General features: G+C 49.8%; 1 protein-coding gene across 1 annotated transcript in view; it reads left to right on the top strand.

Annotated features, from left to right (window-relative positions):
* The window catches only part of PLB1 (phospholipase B1), a 121,545-nt gene extending 104,191 nt beyond the window's left edge, over positions 1–17,354 (top strand). The window contains exons 50-58 of the mRNA XM_047069218.1: positions 3,030–3,081; positions 4,037–4,117; positions 5,491–5,556; positions 6,088–6,182; positions 7,381–7,462; positions 8,531–8,635; positions 9,100–9,195; positions 15,208–15,282; positions 16,899–17,354. Coding sequence (XP_046925174.1) covers positions 3,030–3,081; positions 4,037–4,117; positions 5,491–5,556; positions 6,088–6,182; positions 7,381–7,462; positions 8,531–8,635; positions 9,100–9,195; positions 15,208–15,282; positions 16,899–17,102 — 856 coding nt within the window. The 3' untranslated portion in view covers positions 17,103–17,354. The remainder of the gene's footprint in view (positions 1–3,029; positions 3,082–4,036; positions 4,118–5,490; positions 5,557–6,087; positions 6,183–7,380; positions 7,463–8,530; positions 8,636–9,099; positions 9,196–15,207; positions 15,283–16,898) is intronic.
* Positions 17,355–24,636: the final 7,282 nt, after the last annotated feature.

The following is a 24,636-nucleotide window of genomic DNA, read 5'->3' as shown; positions in this document are numbered from 1 at the left end:
GTTCATTGCTTTTCTGCACAGAGTGTGCTGGGTATTTGCTTTGTAGAAGGATTGCTGTGCTCAGATCACCAGGGAAACGACACTGACCCGCTCTGTTTACACGGAGCGTTCCTCTCAGACGTGGTAAGGAGGGCCCCACGCTCGGCCGGAGTCTCCGAACCACAGGAAGCCATGTCAGTTCCTCAACGTCACAAGCAGGAAGAACTTATTTTGCTTCACGGGGCTTCATGGGGCCATGAAATCAGCATCGAATTACTGTTGTTGCTGTGACTGCTGTCACCACTGTCCTCGTTTTATTATGATTGTGCAGCCCAGGCTCCATTCACCAGGGCCTGACTCCTCAGTCTGTTGACATTTGAGCCCCTCTCTCGCTTCACCTCTTACTGCCTTCTCCGTTTTCCTGCTGCTCGGAGCCTCCACCAGGAGTCAGTGGCAGGGGAAGTAGCCGAGACGGGTAGCTTCCCTGTGAGCATCTCTGATGTCCAGTGATAACGGACAGGAGAGTAAGCCACTGACCTGAGTAAGCAAGGTTGGAAAGTTGTCCTAGGACTCTCCTTTACCTGCATGGTCATTTGGCACGGTGTTGGATTAGAATGAGCGCACCTCAAGAAAAAGATAAAGACCACAGCAGAGCAACTAGCATAATGAGACCTGGGGTCAGACCATCTGTGTCCAGATCCCAGCTCCCAGATTGCTAGCTGTGAGACCTTGGACAAGTTACTTAGTGCTTCAGTCTTCATTTCCTCATCCATAAATTGGGATAATAACTGCTCTGCTGTGGTATTTATCTTTTTTCTTGAGGTGCGCTCATTCTAATCCAACACCGTGCCAAATGACAATGCAGATAAAGGAGAGTCCTAGACCAACTTTCCAACCTTGCTTACTGAAGTCAATGACTTACTCTCCTTTCCCTTATTACTTCTCAGCATTGTCCTAAGAATGAAATGAGATTAATAACCCATGGAAAATATTGAGTATAGTATAGGATATGTAGGCCCGCCAAAACGTTTGCCAATATTAGGATATTTAGTTTCAAAGTTTTATTCAATGTCCAACTTCCCATTCCATCAACCAATAAGCAAGAAGTCATGGAAACCCGGGACGGGGCTCAAGCCCCAAGGTAGTTACTAAAAGATACAAAAAAAATCAAAAGGTGACTTCTTTGCCTATACAAAGAGCTTGCTGTCTCGTTAAGGAGGCCAAACAAACAGGAAATAACTGTCGGAAAGATACCCACATGCAGGTGCAGACCCAGAGGGGACCCCAGGACTCATCGAGTCCAACTTCCTCATTTAAAAGATGGAAAAATCAGACCCTAGCCTTGTTCAGTAATTTGGGCGAGCTCACACAGCAGATTAGTAGCAAAGCTGGAGGAAAACCCAGGACTCATAACTCCCAGAGTGGGGGCTCTTCACACCAGGACTGGAAAAGGAAAAGAAGTTGTGGATAAAGGCACTTGGAGAGAAGGCTCACGGGGGCTGAGGGCGTCTGCTCTGAGTCTGCAGGGTATAAAGAACATGGCTGGGAAAGAGGGAGGAAGCGTGCACTCCTAACTTCGCTCATGCTCAAGAGGGCAGCACGTTAAGATCTGAACAGGCTCTTGAGCCTGTTGAAAGGTTACAGACACTTCTGTGGTCCCCTTTAATCAAGACGGGCTTTCTTTCTAGCTTTCTGATGTATTGCATCAATAGCAACAATGTATGGGATAGCATCCTGGACGTGGAAGTGAGAAATAGGGGAGGGGTGGTACCCGGTGTGCCTGGCCGTGTGCCCAGCTCATCGTGGGCAGGCCAAGATTTAAAACGCCCATCTCGTACCAGTTACCGCTTTTAATGACTTCTTCCACAGGAGCCTCCACTGGCTGTGTCCCTTTGCTGACATAACTTTTCGTACGCTTCACTGTTTTTGAAAACCAGCTTTATTGAAGTACAACCGCCACGCAGTACCCTGCACATAAAGTATGCGATTTGATAAGCATGGCTGGCGTATGTGCATAGCTGTGAAGTCATCACTGCAATCCAGATTATAAACACCCATCACACCCCAAGGTTTCCCTGTGCCCTTTGTAATCCAGCTCTCCCTCCCGATCTCTACCACACTCTCTGGGCCCCAGGTAGCCTCTGTCCTGCTTTCTGTCACTGTAGATCAGTTTTCATTTTCTGGAATGTTATATGAATGGAATCTGACACGAGGTACTCTTGTCTAACTTCCATCCGCCATCGTTTTGAGACGCATGCACGTCGTGCCTGTCCAGTCCTCTCCTCCTTATTGCTGGGTACTGTTCCAACCACATGCTCAGCTCGTACCCAGAGTGTTCATTTTCCTTATTCGTGGCAGACATCGGGGGGAGGAAGGGAGAAAGTAACCCACTCCGGATTTGTCTCCCTGCCCATCCCCCCACCCCCCCACCCCCGCAATCCTTTTTGCACTGGGAGAGGGAAAAAAGCAAGGGGATGGTGTGGAAGTCCAAAGTAACAACAGAGAAGAAAAAAGGATTAAAGGAATAGAAAGCAGGATTTAGAAGTGAAGGTTAAGGAGTCATGACGCTTGGAAAGGAGAAAGCAGAGGGATAATTTAAGGCTGTGACTTTTTTCAAATATACAAGAGGTTATTTTTAAAACAGGCAGCCAAGTAAGATCTGAACAGGCTCAGCTCGCTGTGAAAGAGCCCGGTGGAATGTAAGGGACCATCTCTATGGGAAAGGGATGATCAGATCCAGATCCCCCCACCCCCACCCCCCCCAGGGGCCAGGGAGGACCAGGCCTGAAGGAGGCGGTCATTTGGCACGGTGGACCCAGGCTAGCCCCTGGCAGGGTCCGGATGCATGTGGCTCTGAGGTCTGGGGCACATCTTTGGTTTGTACTAGGTTGAGGTTTCTTGAGAATCGAAAGCCTTTGGATACACTCTGAAGGAGTCAAGTTTATATAACATTTCTCTTCTTGGAGCACCTGTCTCACCAAGCCAGGATCCCACGGCTTGAGCCTTTGCTTCCCAGCTGGCTCTAAGGTTCGCTTCTCTCTCCCCTCTAGGGACATGCCGACGCAGGCCCGGGACCTGGTGGAGCGAATGAAAAACAACCCTGTGAGTACAGGACCCTGGGCCCCCTTACAAGGTGCTTAGTCTCCAGCTATGTAGGGGGGTGCAGCGGCCCTAAAAGAGCCCGCTCTGCACCGTTTCAGCCCCCGCTTGTCTTTAAGAGGGGCCAGACAAGCCACGAGAAGCAGGCCTTAACACCAAGGCCTCTGCTGCCCTTTCCTGACCCAGGCTCTGGCACCCGCACCCCTGAGGCCCACCACAGGAGGTAGCAGAACTGGCCTTGGCCTCTGGCAGTTTCCCACCTTACCCAAGAGTTGGCTTTGCAGAGCCCTATTATGTAAACCCCAGGTTCTAAAAATAGGCTTCTCATTCCGATCCTTCCTCCTTCCCGCTCACCCGGCCCCTCTGAAACTTCTCAGGGCACTCTTTTAAATGCTCTGTGTGTTTAGGCCTTGGAATTCCAAGTTCAGCGCCTGGCAGGACTCCTGTTATGGTGGTGGCTGAGCGGAAGGCAGGCTCCTCGAGGGCCTCCCCAGCCCCCACCCCACCTCCAGTCCCCGCCAGCCCCCTCTCCCAAGAGGCACCTCTGGGCTTTTGCTTCTAGTTGTATCTTTTGCCCTCTGCTCCTTTGAAGGCATTGAGATGACATTTCAGGGGTGTGTTAATACACTCTGCTTCGTGATATACTGCAGCTTGCTTAGGATCTGGAAGGAAAAATAGTCATCCTCTCCTGTGTAAGCAGACACATGCGTGTGCGCACACACACACACACAAGTGCACACAAGTGCACACACTGAATCCACTCTCTGGAGCTCCTTGCCAGGAACCAAGGTGAAGGTCAGGGAGGCTCCAGTTGGCATCTTCTCTCCATCAGGATACAAAGAGGGCGAAAGACAATGGTTGGCAGGGGGGGGGGGTTGCTGTCTGTCCTGGTGAATGCCATCTGCATATGCACACTAAAAGCCTGAGCTGAGGGCTTCCTGTCCCCCCCCCCCCCCAGGAAATTGATCTAGAGAACGACTGGAAGCTGATCACACTCTTCATTGGGAGCAACGACATGTGTCATTACTGTGAGAATCAGGTAGGCCCCTGCTCTACCACGTGGAAGTCACATTGGCCCGCTCTCCCAGGCAGACCCCGGCCTTTCCCATTCCTGAGTGGCCCCTGGGACAGCAGCTTGATTGGTTCCCCAATTCCAGAAGTGTCTAGATGCACCCACTCTTCCGACACTGTTCTTTCTCACACAAATATTGTTCTTGAGTATACAATGAGCACATGGCAAGCTTCCCCCAACACCTACTTGGCATCCCTACCCATTTTTTGATTTTTCTTTTATGTGCGTGCATGTGTGTGTACACAGGGGGAAGCTGAAACAATGTCATAAACAAGGTTGGATAAAATTAAACTGGTCCTAGTAGGAGGGCTTGCTTCCCCGAGGATCTCATAAGTGAACCAACCTCAGCCAGCCAGCCTGAGAATCCATCCTGTTCCTGATGTTTCTATGGGGAAATATGTCCAGACTTATAGTCTTTGGGAAGCTGTAACTGTTGAAATACAACTTGTTCTAAGTTGGGGATGTCCTGTATTTAGTGGGCCAGAAAAGAGCAGCTGCCATAACTGAGACATTAGAGTAGAATGTTTGAAGTCACAGGCAGGGGGAGAAAGCATTTATCATTCCTCATGGCTCAGAGAGACCAACCACTGAAGGCTGGACGAGAATTAACCTCCCCCACCCAGGGGTTTGTTCTGAGCCTCTTCCTCTCAATTCTCTCCCTTACTAGACTCTAGAGGAGGAAGTGACCTATCACCAGGGGGATTAAATGCCATTGTATCCTGGACTCAACAGGGTCCAGGAAGCCAAGAGAGTCCCCAGAGCTGCCTGTGGACACCCGGTATAGAAAAATGCCTCTATTATCCCCAGAATACCTGCCCCTCTTGCAAAGCCAGATTTGTAGTCCTGAAAGCATCTTTTTGTGGGAAAGACCTAGAGGCCACCACCAGGATTAACTCAGGCCATGTTCTAGGAAGGGTCAGAGGAGGAAACCCTCGAGGTGAGTCAAAAAGATAGAAGTTAGGGGGAATCAATGGGGCCAGCATGGGCCACAGCGCAAAGGGAAGAGAGTGTGGTCCTCATGGTACTGATGTGGCTCAGAAGCCTGACGCTGGTGACAGATGGGACTGGAGAATTGGGGGGGGGTAGGCAGCGCTATCAGAATCTGCCTCTGGGTTTGAGATACTGTGATCAGGGTGGGGATCCCTCGGGATTGTCCATGGTGTCTATTAGGGGTCAAAGGAAGACTTTGCCAACAAGGACTGGGCTTAGCCTCTCTAGTCCCTTTATAGCCCCTCTGTACCCTCTGCCACCATCCCAGATCCTCCTGTGCTAGTCATCAGACCATGATCATCCTCTCACAGAACCCAGGGGATGACAAGAGCCCCCTTCTTTCTTCATAGGAGGCCCACTCAGCTGGGGAGTACATTCGGCACATCCAGCAGGCCCTGGACATCTTCTATGAGGAGGTAGGAAAGAGCAGCCGTATGTTTCTCCTCTCCCGCCAGCAACCTATCTACTCCCTCACTGGGCATCACCTCTGGGCACATCTAGGCAAGCTGTGTTTAGTGAGATACGTGCTGAGAAAAGCCCCGCTGTGAGCAGACAAGGGCACCTGGAGGGGAAGGAAGGGGAAGGAGGCAGGGACAAAGCTCCCCTGAAAGGGAAATTCTAACTGGATCACACTGTACTGTTTGGTGGCAAAGAGCTTGCTTCTGGAGCCAGTCGGCCTGTTTGTGGCCAGGCACTGTGGCTTACTAGCAATGTGACTTGAGGCCGGTGATTGCTGTCTCAGCTTCCCAAGCTATAAAGTGGGCCACTAAAGAAGGCTGAGATGATACAAGTCCCATGCCCTCTTTGTTCCTCAGGTTCTTCATTGGTAAAATTGGGGAGGAGGAAGTTAGACTCTAGAGGACCCCCTAGGCTCCTTCCAGTAGTAACCAGCATCCCCCACAACGGCCTGGGGACTAACGAAGCTCACCCCCTCTGCTCCCCCACAGCTTCCAAGGGCTTTCATCAACGTGGTGGAGGTCATGGAGTTGGCTGGCCTGCACCAGGGCCAAGGTGGGAAATGCGACCTGCCGCTGTCCGCTCAGTGAGTACACAGCCCCAGGGCGAGGGCACCTGGGGAGGGTGGGACTCACAGGTGCCGACAGATGGACCAGTGCGGGCAGAGGCAGGCGAGCCTATCCAGAAGGCAGACATTGGCAATTAGCCAGGGGCTTGGAAGATCGTTCAGAAATACCTCTACGCTATTGAATGCCTATTGTATGCAAGTCATTTTATTTCTCTGGACCCCAGTTTGCTTTTCTGTAAAGTGAGACACACACCAATGATCCTTAAGGCCTCCGCACCGTCTGTGATTGCCCTGTGCTGCCTCTCAAATATGGAGCAATGGGCATCCAAGACACCTGTCTTGGACCTGGGTCTGCCATGTAGGAGCTGTGGGACCTTGCACAAACTAGATAACCTCTCTGGGCCTCCTCTTCACCTGTAACGCGAGGTCTAGAGGAAATGCGTGTCACAGGCTTGGTCCCTGTGGGGCAGGCGCTCAGTAAGCGGTAGCTTTTATAACATCCTTGAAAGCCAGGCTTAGAGCTAAGGTATGCTGTACAAGACATGAATTTCTGTTGGTGGCTGGAATTTATTAAAGCTCAGCTGTGACCCTGGCAGGAAGTTGTCAGCTTCTGAGGCCAGAGGGTCACCCAGACTTCCTGGGAGGCTGCTATGGAAGAGGAGATTCTGTAGGGGGCCGAAGAGTCCCAGCTGGGGGTCCCATGGATTTGCTGGGAAGGTGACCGGCTGGTTCCCATTCCTCTTGGGAACCGGCCAGGGTGGAACAGGCAGTAGCTAGGAGGTGTGAACGGCTCCTGCAGGATCTTCAGGTCTGCTTCCTAAGAGGCTCCCCACTCTGGAGCCCTGAGGGCAAGTGCTAAGCAGCCGGAGGTAGAGCTGGGGCCCTCCGGAACATGGAGAGAGATAAGGTGGTGATGGCAGTCTTTCCAAACCTCCAGCCCTTCCCTGGAGGAAGCCCAGGCTTGGGCGGGAGCAGCCGGGTGGCAAGGGGACCCAGATATCGGGTGCCAGTTCTCCCACCTTCTCTTTAAACAAGCACCTGCTACCCCTAGTGCCCAGTCTGTGACCCGGGTCCAGGAGTCACCCAAGGCTGTGTTGCAGGGGCACCTGTGTATTACCATCCTCCCATGCAAGGCAATACAGGGTCCAGGCCTTCTTCCCTTGGGGAGGGGTGTCAGCCACCCAGGCACCTCTCCACAGGACCCCTTCTCTCCCAGGAGCAACTGCACTTGCCTCACACGTTCCCAGGAGAATTCTCTGGAGATGCAAGAACTGAAGAAAATGAACTGGAACTTCCAGGTGAACCCGCATCCCTCCTCCTCCTGTCCCAGCTGGGAACCCCCTCTACTCCCAGAGCAGGGCTTGCTGAGAGCAAGGCCTCTCCCTAAAGGCAGATCACAGGCCTTGAAACCCTTCTCCGGGTGAAAAGAACACCAAGTTGGGCAGGGAGAAATCTCAGAGGAAGCTGGGAGGATTCCTGCCTCGCTGCCCTGGTGACCAGAGTAGATGCCATGTGCCAGACATCATCTCTCACCCAGAGGAGGCAGGGCAGGTGTCTACCGCCCTGTTGGGCTTTAGCCCACCCCTGCCTCCCTCCATCCCCAACTCTGTGTGCACCCCTGCTGTCCCCTCTTGCTATGCCCATCCCCCGTCTTTCTTCTACGTCTCCACCTTGTGCACAGGACAGGTCTCACCTCTTCCAAGAAGTTTCCCCTGACCAAACTTCCCCCCTATCTGGTTCTCATGTTTGTTTTGTTGTTTTTAACATCCTGGCCCTTTTTTCCAGATGGAGTGGAAGTTTTTTATTTTTGAAAGAGAAAGAGTGCAAGCTGGGGAGGGGCAGAGAGAGAGGGAGACACAGAATCCACAGCACAGAGCCTGCTGTGGGGCTCAAACTCATGAACCATGAGGTCACAACCTGGGCCGAAGTCAGACGCTCAATCGGCTGAGCCCCCCCAGGCGCCCCTAAAAGCTTCTGGAAGAGAAGCCCATCTATCCCTTTTACATGGACACTCATCCTCCAAGTTTATAGGCATCTTGGGGAGCTAGTGTTGAAATGCTCCCCATTTGAGCTAGATGTGGAGCCCCATGTGGTACTTCAGCTCTTCATGCAGCAAGAACAGGGGAGGTCTTTGGCCCAAGCAGTCTGGTCAGAGGCTCAAATCCAGCCTCAGAGACTTCAGAACAGAACGGGTGGTGCCCATGGCCAGGTACAGGCAGGATGAATGCCTGCACGTGCACTGGAGAATCCCCTGAAGTCACGTTGGGTGAGGGTGGGCCGGCCCCTCCCAGCCAGCGCAAGGCAGGACTAGAACCCATCTGCCCAGTCCTGCCAGGAGGGTTGAGGAACCTCTCTCCCATCCCCAGAGTGGCATCTCCAGGTTGTCATACTGGCACCGGTACCTGCAGCGTGAAGATTTCGCAGTGGTCGTGCAGCCTTTCTTCCAGAACACTCTTGTCCCCCTGAACAGCGTAAGCCACGGGCAATTCTGGGAGGCTATTCTTAGGCGATATACTTCCTTCTGTACCTGAGCTTTTTCTGACCATGTACTTCTAAGAGGGCTCCTAGGGAGTTGCTTTTTCTGTTTACCTTTTCTTTTGGTCTGAATGGAACCTGGATGTACTTGGAAGGAAAGGGAGAATGTCAGCAGTGACCAAGCTCCCCAGGCATGGCCCTGGTATTTGCTAGATTGGGATAGAATGGAAAGCTTCCTATTTTTTTTTTTTCAACTATTAGGGCAGGGATGCCAAAGGAAAAGGGATGGACTGGGGGTGGCTATAATTTAGGTCTTTTAAAAAGTTCCAAAACTGGGGAGTTTGTCCATCAGTATCCAAGACAACTGGCAGAATTGAAAGGGAAAATGCCCAGGGTGCCCGCAAGGGTGGGTAGCTGCACCTTTTTCCCAGAAAGGTAATCCCTTTGCCTTTGGTCACAGAGAGGGGGCGCTGACCTCACCTTCTTCTCCGAGGACTGTTTCCACTTCTCAGAACGTGGTCACGCGGAGATGGCCATCGCGCTCTGGAACAACATGGTGAGTGGCCGAGCACCTAGTGGGCTGTGTGTCAAAGGAGGCAGCCCAAGGATGTTGACCATTGTCCAAAACAAAGACCTACTGATGGAAGGAGCCCCTTTCTCCGCAAAGCTCAGAATGGCGGCATACCTTATTTGTCCTGACAGATTCCATTATTTTAGCAATTTCCCAGTGCTGGCGGCGGCGGGGGGGGGGGGGGGATAATTTTGTAATCAGATAAACAGGATGAAAATAGCAGCTTCAGCCCCTTACCGTGTGACCTTGTTGAGGGTAACGTGTGTGCAGTACCAAACACAATCGTTAGCATCCAATAAATGCCAGCCCCCAGGACTCCAGTCTCAACACATTCCCAGTTATCGTTTTCTGGAACATCACAAAGAAAAGAGCCACCCAGCCTGTCTCTCCAGTCCTTTCTGATGGGGCTAATGGGGACCTTAGGAAATGAACATGTAGCCGAGGGGCCACAGGGTCACCTGGCCTTGCCTCTGATGGCTGGCCACTCCTCTACAATCAGCTGTGTCGGCACAGAGCTGGACCGGTCACCACAATAGCTGTAGCCTGTGGCGCAGAGCAAATGAAATGCCTTTCCAACCCAGTGGCTTCTTTTGATCTTGGCTCAGTGGGTAACCCAATCCCCAGCCCAACCTGCATTCTCCCGTTTCTCCCATGGTGACTAAACACATCCACACTCCCACTTTTACTGCAGTTGGGGCTGGCCGGGGCTCTGCTGGCAATCCCCGGCACGAATATTCCCACACCTGCCTCCTTAGCCAGCAAGCCCAGCACTGCCGTCCCCTGAGCAGCATGCCAGCACGTTCCATCCTTGGCCTACTTAATCAGGCTCAGCCTTCCTCTCCCTTTGTTTCCTGCTGTTGACACCATAATCTGCCCCCTGCTAAAGGTTTCGTCACAGTCTATCAGCCCAGGACTTGGAATTACAGTCAAAACATCCTTGCGCTCCCTCCCACCCAACCTCCACGGTAATCTTTTTAATCAAAGTTTGCACAACATAATTCCTGAGAGCGGTTTTGAAGTCCAGTTCTCCTTCACGGCTGAGTCCCATGACCTCATTCCTTTTACATCCCCTCCAAAGAGTGGGTGTCTGTGCACAGTCCCATGTATCCCCCTGAGAGCTCAGGGGAAAGCCACAGGATTTGTTTTTAATGTTTATTTTTGAGAGGGCATGAGCAGGGGAGGGGAAGAGAGAGAGTCCTAAGTGGGCTCCATGCTGTCAGCACAGAGCCCGACGCGGGGCTCAATCTCACAAACCGTGAGATCATTACCTGAGCAGAAATCAAGAGTCAGATACTCAACTGACTGAGGAACCCAGGTACCCCCAGGTGAGAGGCTTTTATACATAAAGGCAAGTGGGAGGGGATTAGATATGAAAACAAAAGGTGAATGCTGCCATATTAGTAACATTACAAGACTGTCTGGGGCTCCCAGCCACCAGTGTCCTGGCCATATCCCTAATTTTAAAAAACTAAAACAAAACTGAAATCATCTGAGTATCTTACCCTGTGCTAGATAATTTAGGGAATTATACAGTCCAGTGTTCTCATCCAAAACCATCTCAGATATAAAGTTATTACATCGTGCCAACTTTTCAGATCGTCTTCTGCTGTCACCTCTACAGTGACATATGTAATAGTCCATTAGAACCAGAAAAGATCTTAACAGTTCATCTAGCCAGAATGCTCTAACTAGACTACAGGGATACGAAGCATTTTGCCCAGGATCGCACAGCCTGGTCGTGGCCAAGCCGAGATTAGACCATGTCTAATCTATCCCCTAGTGCCCTGGCCACAGCATCACCCGGCCTCCCCGCTCGCAACTGGATCAGCACATATATAACCAGTGAATTCATGTCTCACAATGACAGTCCTATGACATAGTGTCTGCAGGCTTTGGCTGACGCTTGCCAGGCACTCTACTGTGGCCACAAACACACTTTACGCTATTTCATCTTCTGCCTCTCCTCTCGCAACAGATTATGCCTCCTTCTCCAGCGACCTTTGCAAAGCCAACACCAAAAGCACCAGCAGCGTGAGGCCGTTTTCCTTTTTTTTTCTTCCTACAAGCAGTTTTTCCTTCTTTTTTCTGATGCCTGCTCCCTCTTCACTAGAAATCTTGCTGTCCGCTAACATTTGCATCTGCCCAGGGGCCGGGTGACCACGTGAGCCTCCTAACCGGTGCCCCTGTGTCTGGGCTTACCCCCGTTAGAACAGCAAAGCTCAGCTGTGGCCAGAGGTTAGAATAATCTGGGAGATTTTCACACTGGCAGCCAGTTTGGCATATCCACTAAGGCTGAGCATTTGGATTCCCTTGACCCAGCAACCCCACCCCCATGTAGATCCCCAACAGAAAGGTACATGTGGGCTCACCTGAAAAGTCACAGCAGCACCGTTCATAATCCCCAAGCAGGAAGCTCCCCCCATGTCCACCAATAGAATGGATAATCAAAATGTGGCACATTCATGCAATGGAATACCTTACAGAGAATAAATAAGGTTCAGCGACACGCAACTATGTCTATACATTTCAAAAACAAGCGAATTAATTGCACGGTCTTTGGAGGGGGGGAGGGTAGTACTGGAGGGGAGGGGAGCTCTGGAGTGCTGGCAGTATCCTGTACCTTGATCTGGATGCCGGTTACACGGGTACATTTGATCACAATTTACCAGCTGTTCACTTATGATCTGCACTGCTTCTCCTGTTAGCTTCGGTAGAAAGTTGATTTAAAGAAAAAACAATACAAACAACCACTAGTGCCTGGGCCTCATCCCCAGAAATTCTGGATTAGTCTGGGGTAGCCCACAGGTTTTGTAGGTTCCAAAAGGTCTCAAGTGATATTATTGTACAGAGTTTGCAAACCACTGCCTTCCATCTGTTTGCCACAGGGCAGCCACAGGAATCTGTGGAAATGAAAACCTGACCAAGCTTCCAAGGCCTGCCCCTCCTCGAAGGAGAAAGTCCAGGCCCCTCAGCATAGCACCCCAGGCCTTCTGAGACTTGGCCCCAATTGACCTCTCTAGTGGTCACTCCCGCCACCCTCCGACTGGCAGTTGGGTTGTCTGGGAAGGAGTAGTTTCCTGCACCACCCGTGGTGCCTCTGTGTGTCTGCTCTTGCTCATTCCCTTACATCTTGGGCTGCCCTTGCAACCTTCTCCGAATTCATAGCCACCTTAACACTCAACTCAGATGCCCGCTCCTAGAGGAAGCCTTCTCTGAATGCCTAGAACAGACTAGAAGCCCACTCAGCCCACTGCACCCTGCCCCAGGCCTTCTCATCTGAGCTTCTCCACTCAGGGCTCCGTGACTCCAGTTCACCCACCCAGTCCCTCATCTACTCTTTATTGAGCATCACTATGCAGTGGGGACTATTCCAGGTGCTGGGGAAGGGAACATCCTTGCACTCCTGGGCAAACGACAGACAAAAACCAACAAATCATTAAGAATTTCTGACCATATTCAGGGCTTTAAAAGAGGGTGGGGGCAGGTACCGTGACAGAATAATGGCGGGAGTGAAGGCCTCATCCAAGAGTGACATGTGAACTGAGAACTCAATGTCAAGAGTCTGCCAGGCATGCAGAGGTCTAGAGCCAGAGTGTTCCAGGCAGAGGAAATAAGACCTGTGTGGGCCCGGAGTCAGGAATGAGTTTGAAGTGTCTGAGCAGCACGGAGGCCAGTGTAACTGGAGGGAAGTGAACAAGGTCAGAGAGGTAAGCAAGAACAGGGCCATGTCCTTGGATGGCTTCCAACAGGGGAGCCACTAGACCTGGTGTGCCCTTTGGCTGCCATATAGCAGTGGACTAGAGGGAAGGAAGTGGAGCCCAGGTGAGAGACGAAGGTGCCTGGGCCCAGGGTGATGACAGTGGAGAAGGAGCAAAGGAGACAGATTTGGAATAGGTTTTGGACCAGCTGATGGGGGAGGTAGAAAAAGAAGAAGGGCCAGAGGGGGGGGTGGGTGGGATGGGTAAACAGGTGATGGGGATCAAGGAGTGCACTTGCTGTGTCGAGTCCCGGGTGTTGTAGGGACGTGTTGAATCACTGTTATACACCTGAAACTAATATTACGCTGGAATTTAAACCTAAAACAAAAAGGAATAAAAGACTCCTTTATTCGGGGTCAAGGAATAAAGAAAAAAATCAATTGGGTGGGTGGTTGGGGTGGTGGAAAGAAATAAATAGGCTTGAGGGGGAAAAAAATTAAAAGTTCTCTTTTGGCCATAAGAAGTGTGAACTGCCTTCTAGAAATCCACCTGGAGGCATCAGGTAAGCAAGAATGAATCATGATCAGGAACGGAAATTTAGAAAAAACAAAATGTGGGAGTTGTTAATGGGTGGGGGTATTTGAGGCCATGGACTGAGTGAGGCCTCCTAGAGAAGAGTAGTTGCCAAAGAGTGTGGACCAACCACCAGGCCCCTGGACCCTCATTCCAACTTTGGACTCCAGTGACAGAGGAGGAGGCGGTGGGGAAGGCAGGAAGGAAAAAAGAAGAGGACCTTGTTCTGGGAGCCCAGGCAGGAGAGTGTTTCGAGAGGGAAGCACCAACTTTGACAAATGTTGCTGAAAAGTCAAGAAGACAGAAGAGTGAGTAGTGGATCTGGCGAGCTGGAGGTCAAGGTGACCTTGACCAGAGCTTCAGTCAAGTGATGAAGGTAGCTGGCTGACAGCTGGAAGGTACATTGGGCACTGGTGACAAGGAGCCAGGAGAAAGGGAGAAACAGATGCAGTCATCGACCCCACGTGATCGTTACCTTCCTCCGTGCCAGTCGGTTCCTGGGTTCCTGGAATGTCCGGGAATCAGCCAACCTGACCTTGAGCATCTATACTGTCCCTCGACGGAGGTTCCATTACAAGAAGTTTGTGCTTCCTCAGCTCTAAGGAAGTAGCAACAATACATATGTAAACCACCTCAGTGAGCTTTCATTTCATCTTCTCAGCTGCTGCTCACAGCCACCGAATCGGGGTGGTCGGGACAGGGTTTAGTGCCCCACCCCTGACCTCAGGGCAGCCCAGGAGCCTGCCCGGCATGGCAGTAGCAGCAGAACCAGGCCCCAGGTGATGCTCCCACTGTGCTGTGCCAGTCACCGCAGTGTCTCTCAGGACCAGAGCAGCCGACCCTACCCTTCTCGTGAGAAGGAACAGGTGTAAAGAAACAACAGAAAGCAAGATCACGGGCCAGGTGGGGTGGTTAGCTGGCATCTTGTGCTTTCGCTTCCCCTACGGGCAGTATCTGAGGGGCTCGGGACCAGTCAGGGAAGCAGATTCTAAGGGTAGAGGCTACACAGTCAGGATGTGTAAACAGGAGGGAGCGCACTTCTCAGTGCTGGCCACGGCAGGGGACAGCTACAGGCTAAAGGTGCCGGGAAGGGGTATAGAGTGGCTTCCAGCTCATCCTCAGAGGGTCCCAGGATTCAAAGTGTTAAGCAGAACCTCTCTGAACAACAATCGCTCCAGGGATGTTTCAGGTAAACCTCTACATCTGTGTGAAAAACAACGTAGCTCAAGTGAGAAACTTTGATTTCTTAAGGTTGGCAAGCCAAGTATACATGGTAAGGACGTCACGGTAACCAGTATGTTTTCAAAGTTTTTCTGAAACTGACTAGCCCCACACACTTCAAGTTGGTTAATAGGATGATCAACATTTTATAAAATTAAAACTGCAGAATGTCTAGGATCACAGCCACCCAGAAGGGAAGCAGGAGATGGTGAGGCTGGGCCAGGCCTTTCCACACACTGGCTATGGCAGGACCGACCCATCTCTCCTGGGCCCCAGGGTCCTCCTTGGTAAATCCAGGACACAGGCTCAGGGTCCCACCCTGACTGACGGACTCTGATCCGTCCCTTCTGAATCAGAAGTCAGGTCCAGCTCTGGCCAGGGCAGCTGGGATCTGATGTGGGTCTTGTGTTTATTGCTGGTGTCAACCCACCCTTGCAGAGGGAGGGAATCAGGTGTGAGATACTCAGCTTCAGAGGAAATCACAGTGTCCTTTCTCTCTCTCCAGCTGGAGCCAGTGGGCCATAAGACAACCTCCAACAACTTCACCCACAGCCGAACCAAACTCAAATGCCCCTCTCCTGTGAGTAATGTCCTAACATCCGGCCTGTTCCATCCAGCGTGAAACAGATGCCTAGGGGGCAGGGGCCCCTGAGACCTAGAGGCTCAAAGGACTTCCCTGGGAGCTTTATCATGCAACTGCCATCATTCTCCATTCTCACCTCTCCTCCTTGTCCCTGAAACTTCACAGCTCCTCGGGGTGTGGGGGAAAGCAGCAGGTCCGATGGAAGAGGCACTCAGGGGAGGCAGTTGAAGGGGCACTGGTGGGGGAGGGGGTGCTGTGCAGAAAGAAGTAAGACACCGAGTCTGCTGTGGAGCGCAGATTCCTTTTCATCCCGTCCCAGCACATCCTTTCTTCCCTTACTGCCCTCCCCAGGATGGCTGACCGAGCTCCTAACATGTTCCCCAGCTCTCCCCTCCTTTCCCTGCCCTCCTGTAACCGCTGCCAGGCACTACACAGCCTACCTGGAAAGTCACTCTAGTCTTGTCAAGGCTGCTTGAAACCTTTCCCTGGTCCCACTGGAGCATCCTCCATCCAGCTTCCTCCATCGCCTTTCATCCCGTCCCAGCACATCCTTTCTTCCCTTACTGCCCTCCCCAGGATGGCTGACCGAGCTCCTAACATGTTCCCCAGCTCTCCCCTCCTTTCCCTGCCCTCCTGTAACCGCTGCCAGGCACTACACAGCCTACCTGGAAAGTCACTCTAGTCTTGTCAAGGCTGCTTGAAACCTTTCCCTGGTCCCACTGGAGCATCCTCCATCCAGCTTCCTCCATCGCCTTAGACACACTATGTTCCTGGAGAAAGGATCAGCTGCCCAGCCAAGCCCCACAGTTGCCAGGTCTGTGCTTTCGCTCTGCCACCTGCTCCTCCCAGAGGCTCATCCCCATCGCTGCCTGCAGGAGAAAGCCACACCCTGTAAGGCTCAGGTGCTGCCCTCCCTGGTCTACTCTCCTGTCCCCTCACCCTAAGGCTGCTGCCTCCAGCACGCATCCGTGTTCGTCTCTTTTCTGTTCACACTTCTCAGAAGACTGGGACTGAGTCTCCTTTGTGATGTGATTGTCTCTGAACTTGGCCGAGACCGTGAGAGTGGTCACGTTCTCGGCACTCTCTCAGCTCCTACACAGGGCTCCACACTCCTGTGCACAGAGGAAGGAGAGAATCCAGGGAGGCAGGCCTGAATACCTCCTCTTCTGGCCCTTCTCACGCTCGGGTCTCAAACCTACCACAGGACCAGCTGTCCTTCCACACTGACTGTCATCCCTGCTCACGGGCACTCCTAGGATGGGGGAATGGGGACAGCTGTCCAGTGGTAGCCTTGAAGAAACAGAGGTGGGGGCTCTGCAGCCCCCAGGACTCTCTCCCTCTGGTCGCCTATCAGTTCCCAATCTCAGTATCAGGTTGACAGGGAAAAGAGATACAGGTGAGAAACTAAAAGGAGGTTATAGCTGGGTATTGACCACTTTGGATACCCATCCGCGTTCAGGAGGTTTGAGCACAGTGTCGATGAAGGATGAGCAGAGAAAATGTGCGAGGTTATTGCACCATTGTCCCCCGGGGCTAGGGACTAAGCGAGCCCAAGGTGGGCAGAAGGATGGTTTTCAGAGGCCCGTAACCCCTGACCCTCTCTTCCTCCACAGGAGAGCCCTTACCTCCACACCCTGAGGAATAGTCAGCTACTCCAAGACCATTCTGAAACAGGCCCCACGGTGCTGTCCTGGGCCTTGCCTGTGGCGGCAGGAGGTGGCCTTGCACTTGGTGTCGGCGCGGTGATGGCATGGAGAGCCATAGGAGGTCGCCAGCGGGAAAATCCTCCAATGAGCCTCAACACTATGAGATTCTAGGCCTCCAGCCATGGGCATGCACTCATCCCCAATTCCCCAGCCACACTCCTCACCAGCCGTCTACCTCAGCCACCTTGGCCACCAGAGAGCATTTGCTTCGTCACCTGGTGACATAGGAAGCCAAAGGGACAGTCACGACTCCTTGGGGCCTGGAGCCTATGCTCCTGGAATTGCCTAATTTAAATAAAGGCCAAAATCATTCTATTCTTGGGTTAACCTGCTTGAAGCTCTCGCTTTCCATCCGTTGTGCGACGCAGGTGTGGGAGCTGGAGCCTTTCATGTCCTGCCTCAGCCAGAGCTGCCCAAGTGATGGCCAACCAGAGCCCAGCCTGGCACCCGATGAACAGATCGCCAGTCACCAAACCCACTATGTAAAAAGGTGGGGAAAATGCTGGCCACCAGGTGCTGGCTAGAAGATAGTGGGGCTGGCTGGCCACCATTCACTCCAACACATAGCTTTTCCACACCTGTTTTGTACCCAGGACAATGTAGTTCACAGTGATACTTTCAAGGCTGTGCGTGCCACCAACTCCTTCAAAAGACAAACTCCTTCAAAAAAGCAAGAAGCTCATGACAAGGTACAATTCTGTTCCTGGGCATTGGTAGGTAAAGGTGCCTGATCCCTCTGAGAATAGGAAGAGTTCCTTGGGGAAAGTTATTATCTGGAAGAGAGAAATTTTGAAATGCCTTAAAAAAAAAAAAAAAAAGGATTGGGACTTAAATACTTTATTTACCTTCACCTGATTTTCTCAAAGTGCTAACTTTAGGAAAGAATTCCTCTTTCCACGTTACCAGATGGTGGAGAGAGCACTAGAGAGAGGCTGAGAATACAGGCTGCATTCCTTGAGCCCCTGAGCTGGATGTCTTACACAGATTCTCGTGTATTCTGCACAAAATCCCAGGGAGGAAGGGATGAAAACTAAAGGTGGTAGTTGCACAACATTGTGGTTGCCCTTGCTCTGAATGCCATTGAACTGTTCACTTTAAAATGGCAAATCGTAGGCCATGTGAATTTCACCTCAGTAAAAAAAGAGAATTCCATTATCATCTGCATGCCAAGGACCTCCCTGATCCCAAAGATTGGGGTGACCAAGAATGTGAGTTAGAATCCCCAGGCATACCATTTGAATGGGGGGCCTTCAGAGCAAACCCAACACCAGCCCGGGCCCCGGTTTCTCAGATATTTCATCTGTAAAACGAAAGTCCTCATTTTGCCTGCTTCACAACACTGCTGGGGGGAGGGGGGGGACGGCATATAAAAATGCTCTGTAACTCTAAAATACTACATACATAAAAGGGGATTGTTGTCTCGTCTGTGAAGAGTTGAGATAGGGTTCAGATGGTCAGGGAAGTGGAGAGGTTCAGAGACGAGTTGGGGAATTGGGCAGTCATGTACCAACAAAGACTGCTTGTCTTCCATTCGTGAAGGTCCACTGTCTTATCTCTCCGGCAAACAGAATGAGGTCCCCAGAGAACCTCGATCCAGCCCCAGGGTTCATCTGGTCTCCAATTTCGGTTTCTGTACTATGGGAACAGCATACCTGCCCCCCCCCTTCTTCCTATGGACCAGAAAACGTAGTGACTGAACCATACATTTCCTAAAGACCCACCACATTCCAGCTTGTGCTCCTGGCTCACCACAGTTAATAGCAGAGAGCCCGTGAACTCGAAGAGCCCAGTGCCACCATGCGCCTTTTTCTTCTTTCTCAAGTAGCTTCCTCCAGTAGCTCCCACCTCAAAGAAGCATGGAATTCATAATCACACATCCGTCCTCACACTTGGGTTGGAATTTATACTACCCGAGTGATCCAAGAGTCCCCAGCCTGAAAAATTAACTCCCCAAAAAGTAGTCCCAGGCTGGTGCCCAAGGAAACACTCGGCACAAACAGAGACACAAGCATGAGCCAGGCCCTGAATTCCCACTGAATGCGTAATAAAAAGCCAAAAATTTTAAGTATGTGAGAGTAGCTACTTGTACCTCATAGAAGTGCGTATACATCGGATATGTGGCATCTTCTACGGGAAAATGGCCAGTCTAGTTAGGACGACACCCATTGCCACACCATGAATGAAACCACCAAATTCTGAGAATGCTGTGCTCCACAGTGCTCTCCACAGAGGGTTCTGAATTCAAAAGAGTAGTGTGGATTAAACTTGGTCAAAAGCCTTCATAAAGAGCATGGAACTTTGAGCTCTGAAGGATGGCGTGAGAACTTGGTTAGAGGCCGGGGGAAAAAATGGTGGCGTTGAGACGAGGCAAACTCCATCAAAGTGGAGAGACAAATGAGCGTGGTGTGCACGGCGGGCAACAAGCAAGCCAGAAAAACGAGGACGGAGGAGGATCGGGGGGCACCCTGGAAAGGACAAGGAGTTTGTAATGACTAGACTTGTAACGGTTGTACTATCAGGCTGCATGGGATTTGGGAATGTAAATGTTACCGGCAAAAGAATAGCGCAAAGAAAATAATACCAATAAAAGCTGACAGGGTGTTCACACTATGAGGGACACCATGGCACAGGGGAATTAAACTGCAAATCCCTATTCTCCTCTTTTCACAGAGGGGGAAACCCAGACTCAGAGAAGAGGTGGCTGGCCCAGAGTTATACTCACATTACAGGATGGACATTCTTCAAAATGAATACTGGTGTCCAGGGTGGGGGAATAACCTGAAAATACAAAACATGTGATTCTAGAAGTGAAGTAGGCCAAATTGTAAACGAATGTGTTGTAAAATAAAAATCTAGAAAGGGGGGATATTATCTTACCGAGGCTGTGATGACACCATGAGTTTCTCTGCTTCCAATTGGTCTGAAGGAGTCCACCATCTCTAGTTAAAAAAAAAATCTATCATTTTAAAAACTACAGGGACTGACATATCGGACAAAGGGCTAGTATCTAAAATCTATAAAGAGCTCACCAAACTCCACACCCGAAAAACAAATAACCCAGTGAAGAAATGGGCAGAAAACATGAATAGACACTTCTCTAAAGAAGACATCCAGATGGCCAACAGGCACATGAAAAGATGTTCAGCGTCGCTCCTTATCAGGGAAATACAAATCAAAACCACACTCAGGTATCACCTCACGCCAGTCAGAGTGGCCAAAATGAACAAATCAGGAGACTATAGATGCTGGCGAGGATGTGGAGAAACGGGAACCCTCTTGCACTGTTGGTGGGAATGCAAATTGGTGCAGCCGCTCTGGAAAACAGTGTGGAGGTTCCTCAGAAAATTAAAAATAGACCTACCCTATGACCCAGCAATAGCACTGCTAGGAATCTACCCAAGGGATACAGGAGTACTGATGCATAGGGGCACTTGTACCCCAATGTTCATAGCAGCACTCTCAACAATAGCCAAATTATGGAAAGAGCCTAAATGTCCATCAACTGATGAATGGATAAAGAAATCGTGGTTTATATACACAATGGAATACTACGTGGCAATGAGAAAAAATGAAATATGGCCTTTTGTAGCAACGTGGATGGAACTGGAGAGTGTGATGCTAAGTGAAATAAGCCATACAGAGAAAGACAGATACCATATGGTTTCACTCTTATGTGGATCCTGAGAAACTTAACAGGAACCCATGGGGGAGGGGAAGGAAAAAAAAAAAAAAAAAAAAAAAGGACGTTAGAGTGGGAGAGAGCCAAAGCATAAGACACTGTTAAAAACTGAGAACAAACTGAGGGTTGATGGGGGGTGGGAGGGAGGGGCGGGTGGGTGATGGGTATTGAGGAGGGCACCTTTTGGGATGAGCACTGGGTGTTGTATGGAAACCAATTTGTCAATAAACTTCATATAAAAAAAAAATAAAAAAAAAATAAAAACTACAGGGACTAAGATTTATTTTGCTAGAGCACGTGTGGAGTTCTAGCAGTGAGCAAATCTTTTAATTAAAAAAAAAAACAACCCAAAAAATGAAGACAATGGCTCTGAGAATTTGTAGACACAAATGGAGATTTTACATAACAGCAGTATTGAAGACAGACCATAAATATATCTAGAAAGATTAAAGGCAAAGGAATTTAAAACATGAAACTAGAATAAGTCGTTATTTCTTTTAAAAAGGCAGAAACTGGAGTGCCTGGGTGGCTCAGTTGGTTAAGCATCCAACTTTAGCTCAGGTCTTGATCTCACGGTTCGTGGGTTCGAGCCCCACGTCAGGCTCGAACAGCTCAGAGCCTGGAGCCTGCTTCAGATTGTGTCTCCCTCTTGCTCTCTGCCCCTCCCCTGCTTGTGCTCTCTCTCTCCCTCTCTCTCTCAAAAATAAACATTAAAAAAAAACTTTAAGGCAGAAACTAAGAACCAAATAGGATCCTAGAAATAGAATATATTGTTATTAAAGAAAAATAAACTTCAGAAGTGTTCAAAAACAGATCACTTCTTGAAACAACATTTTTGTGTGTTTACTGTATCTTAGGCACTGTTTTTAGCAGTCCATCATTAATTCTCACAACAGCCCAATGAGGTAGACACAGCTATTATCCCAACTTTACAGAGATAACTAAAGCAGATTCTATGTTTATTCAGTCTCTTTATAAGAATGAAATGACATTTAACACAATAGTTTAAAAAAATAGGTATTCAATAATTAACTCCCTTCCCATATCAGTATTAGTTCTAGTAGATTATTCAAGGGGCTTTATAAAACAACCATAGTAATGAAAATATATTTGGTCCCTTACAAAACACTTCATCTCCTCTGATCCTCACTATAGACGTGGAAGCAAAGTACAGTATCATTAAGAAAAAATAACCCAAACTTGGAGAGAAGACAGAAGAGGGACCATTTGTCCCATCAATTTAACAAGTTTAACAAGCTCATCTAAGAAATACTTAGTTATCTAGAATATACCTGCATTTGACTTTGCTACACTGTTTGATTAGAGCCCAGACACTGAGAAGTTCTGTTGACTGTTGGATTTCTGACTGATAAAAAAAAAAAAAAGTCACCTTAGGTTACAGTGTTATCACTCTATAGGACATTAACCAGTTTTACATCTATTAGCAACATCATTTCAACATTTCTGTGACCAACAATGTAAATTTCCATTGCCCAAATTCTCCCTTGAACCAGACTTCACTATCCAAAAGATTCCTTCATCTTCCTTAACTCTTCATCAAAGAGTTAAACTCTTTGACAGGCATTCATCCTATATTTGCCTGAAAATCATGTTTTTAACTTTTTAAACATTAAACAAGAATGACTTTGGGGGCGTCTGGTGGCTCAGTCAGTGAAGCATCCGACTTCAGCTCAGGTCATGATCTCAGGGTCTGGTTCGTGGATTCGAGCCCTGCGTCGGGCTCTGTGCTGACAACTCAGAGCCTGGAGCCTGTTTCGGATTCTGTGTCTCCTTCTCTCCCTGCTCATGATCTCTCAAAGATAAACATTAAAAAACAATTTTTTTTTTAAAGAACGACTTTTAAAATAACTAAAGAGAAAACATTTTTTAAAATTAGAAAGTATATAGAACCTAAGGATATCCTAGAAAAAAACTAGTAAGATTGAACAAGAGGAAATGGACAAGCCAGTAATTCCATCTCTAGGAGACAGTTCCCAAAAAATCATTTGCAAATGCATCCCTCCAGGGAGATATGTGCAAGAACACACACAGCAATGTTTCATAAGGACAATAAAACCAGAAACATGGAGATCAATGCCCATCAATGGCAGATTGGGAAAATAGCTCATGGTATATTAATAACTTGGAGCATTTATGCATCAGTGAAAAATCAACCACGACAGCTGCATTCATCAACTTGGGTGAGTCTTACATATAATGTAGAAAGTTTTACAAAGAATGCATGTGACAGGATTCCATTTAAAAGTGGAGATAGGTAGCAAATGTGGTAAAGGAATTCAAAGTAACGAGACCGTAAAAGTCAGTAAAATAGTTACCTTTGAAAGGAGGGGGATGGTGACGAGGAGGGACCCATGGAAGGCTTCTGAGACATAAGAATTGCTATTTCTTAGCACGAGCTTGCTTGATAATTATTCTTTAAACTGAATTGACATGGATTTCAGGCTTTTTCTATGTATATTTCATCATTTTTAAGTTAAAAAAAAAATGGAAGAACTAAATTAAGTTGCCTATTTATTCGGTGACCAGTGGGAGGGAGCCGTTTTAGGCTCTCAAGCCTGAGGATATGCCCAGGAAAACCTTGGTTTTCCCAGCCAACATGGAAAGGCTGTTCCAAGGGGCCATATACGGAACTTTGATGAGTATTCCTTACAAAGTCACCACAGCGAAGGAAACAGAAGTCAAAGTTGACGTGAGCAGGGAAAAAGGAGCCTGCATCAGGGCAGGCCCCGAATCCAGCTGGCCACAGAAGCAGCCTCCGGCCCTAGAACCAGTAGCCGGTTTAAGGCCAGTTCCCCGGCAACAAAGCACTCACGTGTAGCAGCAAGAGCTCACTGGGCTTCAGCAGAAGGAGGCCACTTAAGGGCGTGCATCCTGTACCTCTGTGCAATGTCCAGAAGACTGGTCACTACAAGCTTGTCCCACCACTCTGGCAGCTGGCCCTGTCACATACCAACGGCCAAGGGGGTGTATGTCCCCCTGGAGAGGCCCTGAGTTCACCCTTCTGGGGCCCTGGCTCACCATCCGGCAACAAGCAAGCTGCCCTCAGGTGCTCATGCACGGTCCTGAGGGGAGTTGGGGCAGGCACGGAAAAGAAAGGGAGGAGAGGAGAGAACAGGGGCTTCCCCTAAATACATTCCTCATGGACAGTGCTTCAGTCATTTGAATTTCATTCTTGAAAGTCTCAAGCACAGTCTGGCTCAGTGATTGAAGAATCCACCCCAAGCAGGGAGTAGGAGAGCTGGAGATCAGACAGGAGCAAGAGAGGATCTAATCCTGGATTATTAGGAATGACCCTATTTCTTCAACTGTAATCAAACAGTGATAATGTCTACTTTAAAAGGCTGTTTGTTGGGGCGCCTGGGTGGCTCAGTCGGCTGAGTGTCTGACTTCGGCTCAGGTCATGATCTCACGGTTCCTGGGTTCGAGCCCCGTGCTGGGCTCTGTGCTGACAGCTCAGAGCCTGGAGCCTGCTTCGGATTCTGGGTCTCCCCCCCCCCCCCGCCCCTCCCCCCGCTTTGTGCTCACTCTTTCAAAAATAAACATTTAAAAAAATTGTAAACAAATAAATAAAAGGCTGCTTGTGGATTCTATGGAAACCCTTAGGAGAAAAGGGTCTGGCAGAGGAGGTCTTGATAAACAGAAGCTATAATAATTCTCCTCTCCTGTGTACAACCTGGGCTGAAAGAAGGTCCATGAGTCCTCCGATCCCCACCCTCTGTACCGCATCGCCTACCCTGGGTCGCCGGATGTTCTCAGCCTAAGCCTGAAACAAAACGGCCTTCAGCCTCGAGCTGGCACCCAAGGGGGGGAGCCTCCCTGGGGTGGAAGAACAGAGCCTGGAGCCCTGGGTCCTACACTCAGAGGTGAGCAAGGCAGCCTCTGGTCTCGCCTCTGCCAGCAACTTTCTAAGCATTGCTAAGTTCAGTTTTAACTTGTCTAGCTTTA

This window comes from Lynx rufus, unplaced genomic scaffold (genome assembly GCF_022079265.1).
Source record: "Lynx rufus isolate CCGP_SWC_20201006 ecotype Redwood Valley unplaced genomic scaffold, mLynRuf1.p SCAF_8, whole genome shotgun sequence".
Classification (NCBI taxonomy): Eukaryota; Metazoa; Chordata; class Mammalia; order Carnivora; family Felidae; genus Lynx; species Lynx rufus.
This window is presented reverse-complemented; position numbering and strand designations above follow the sequence as displayed.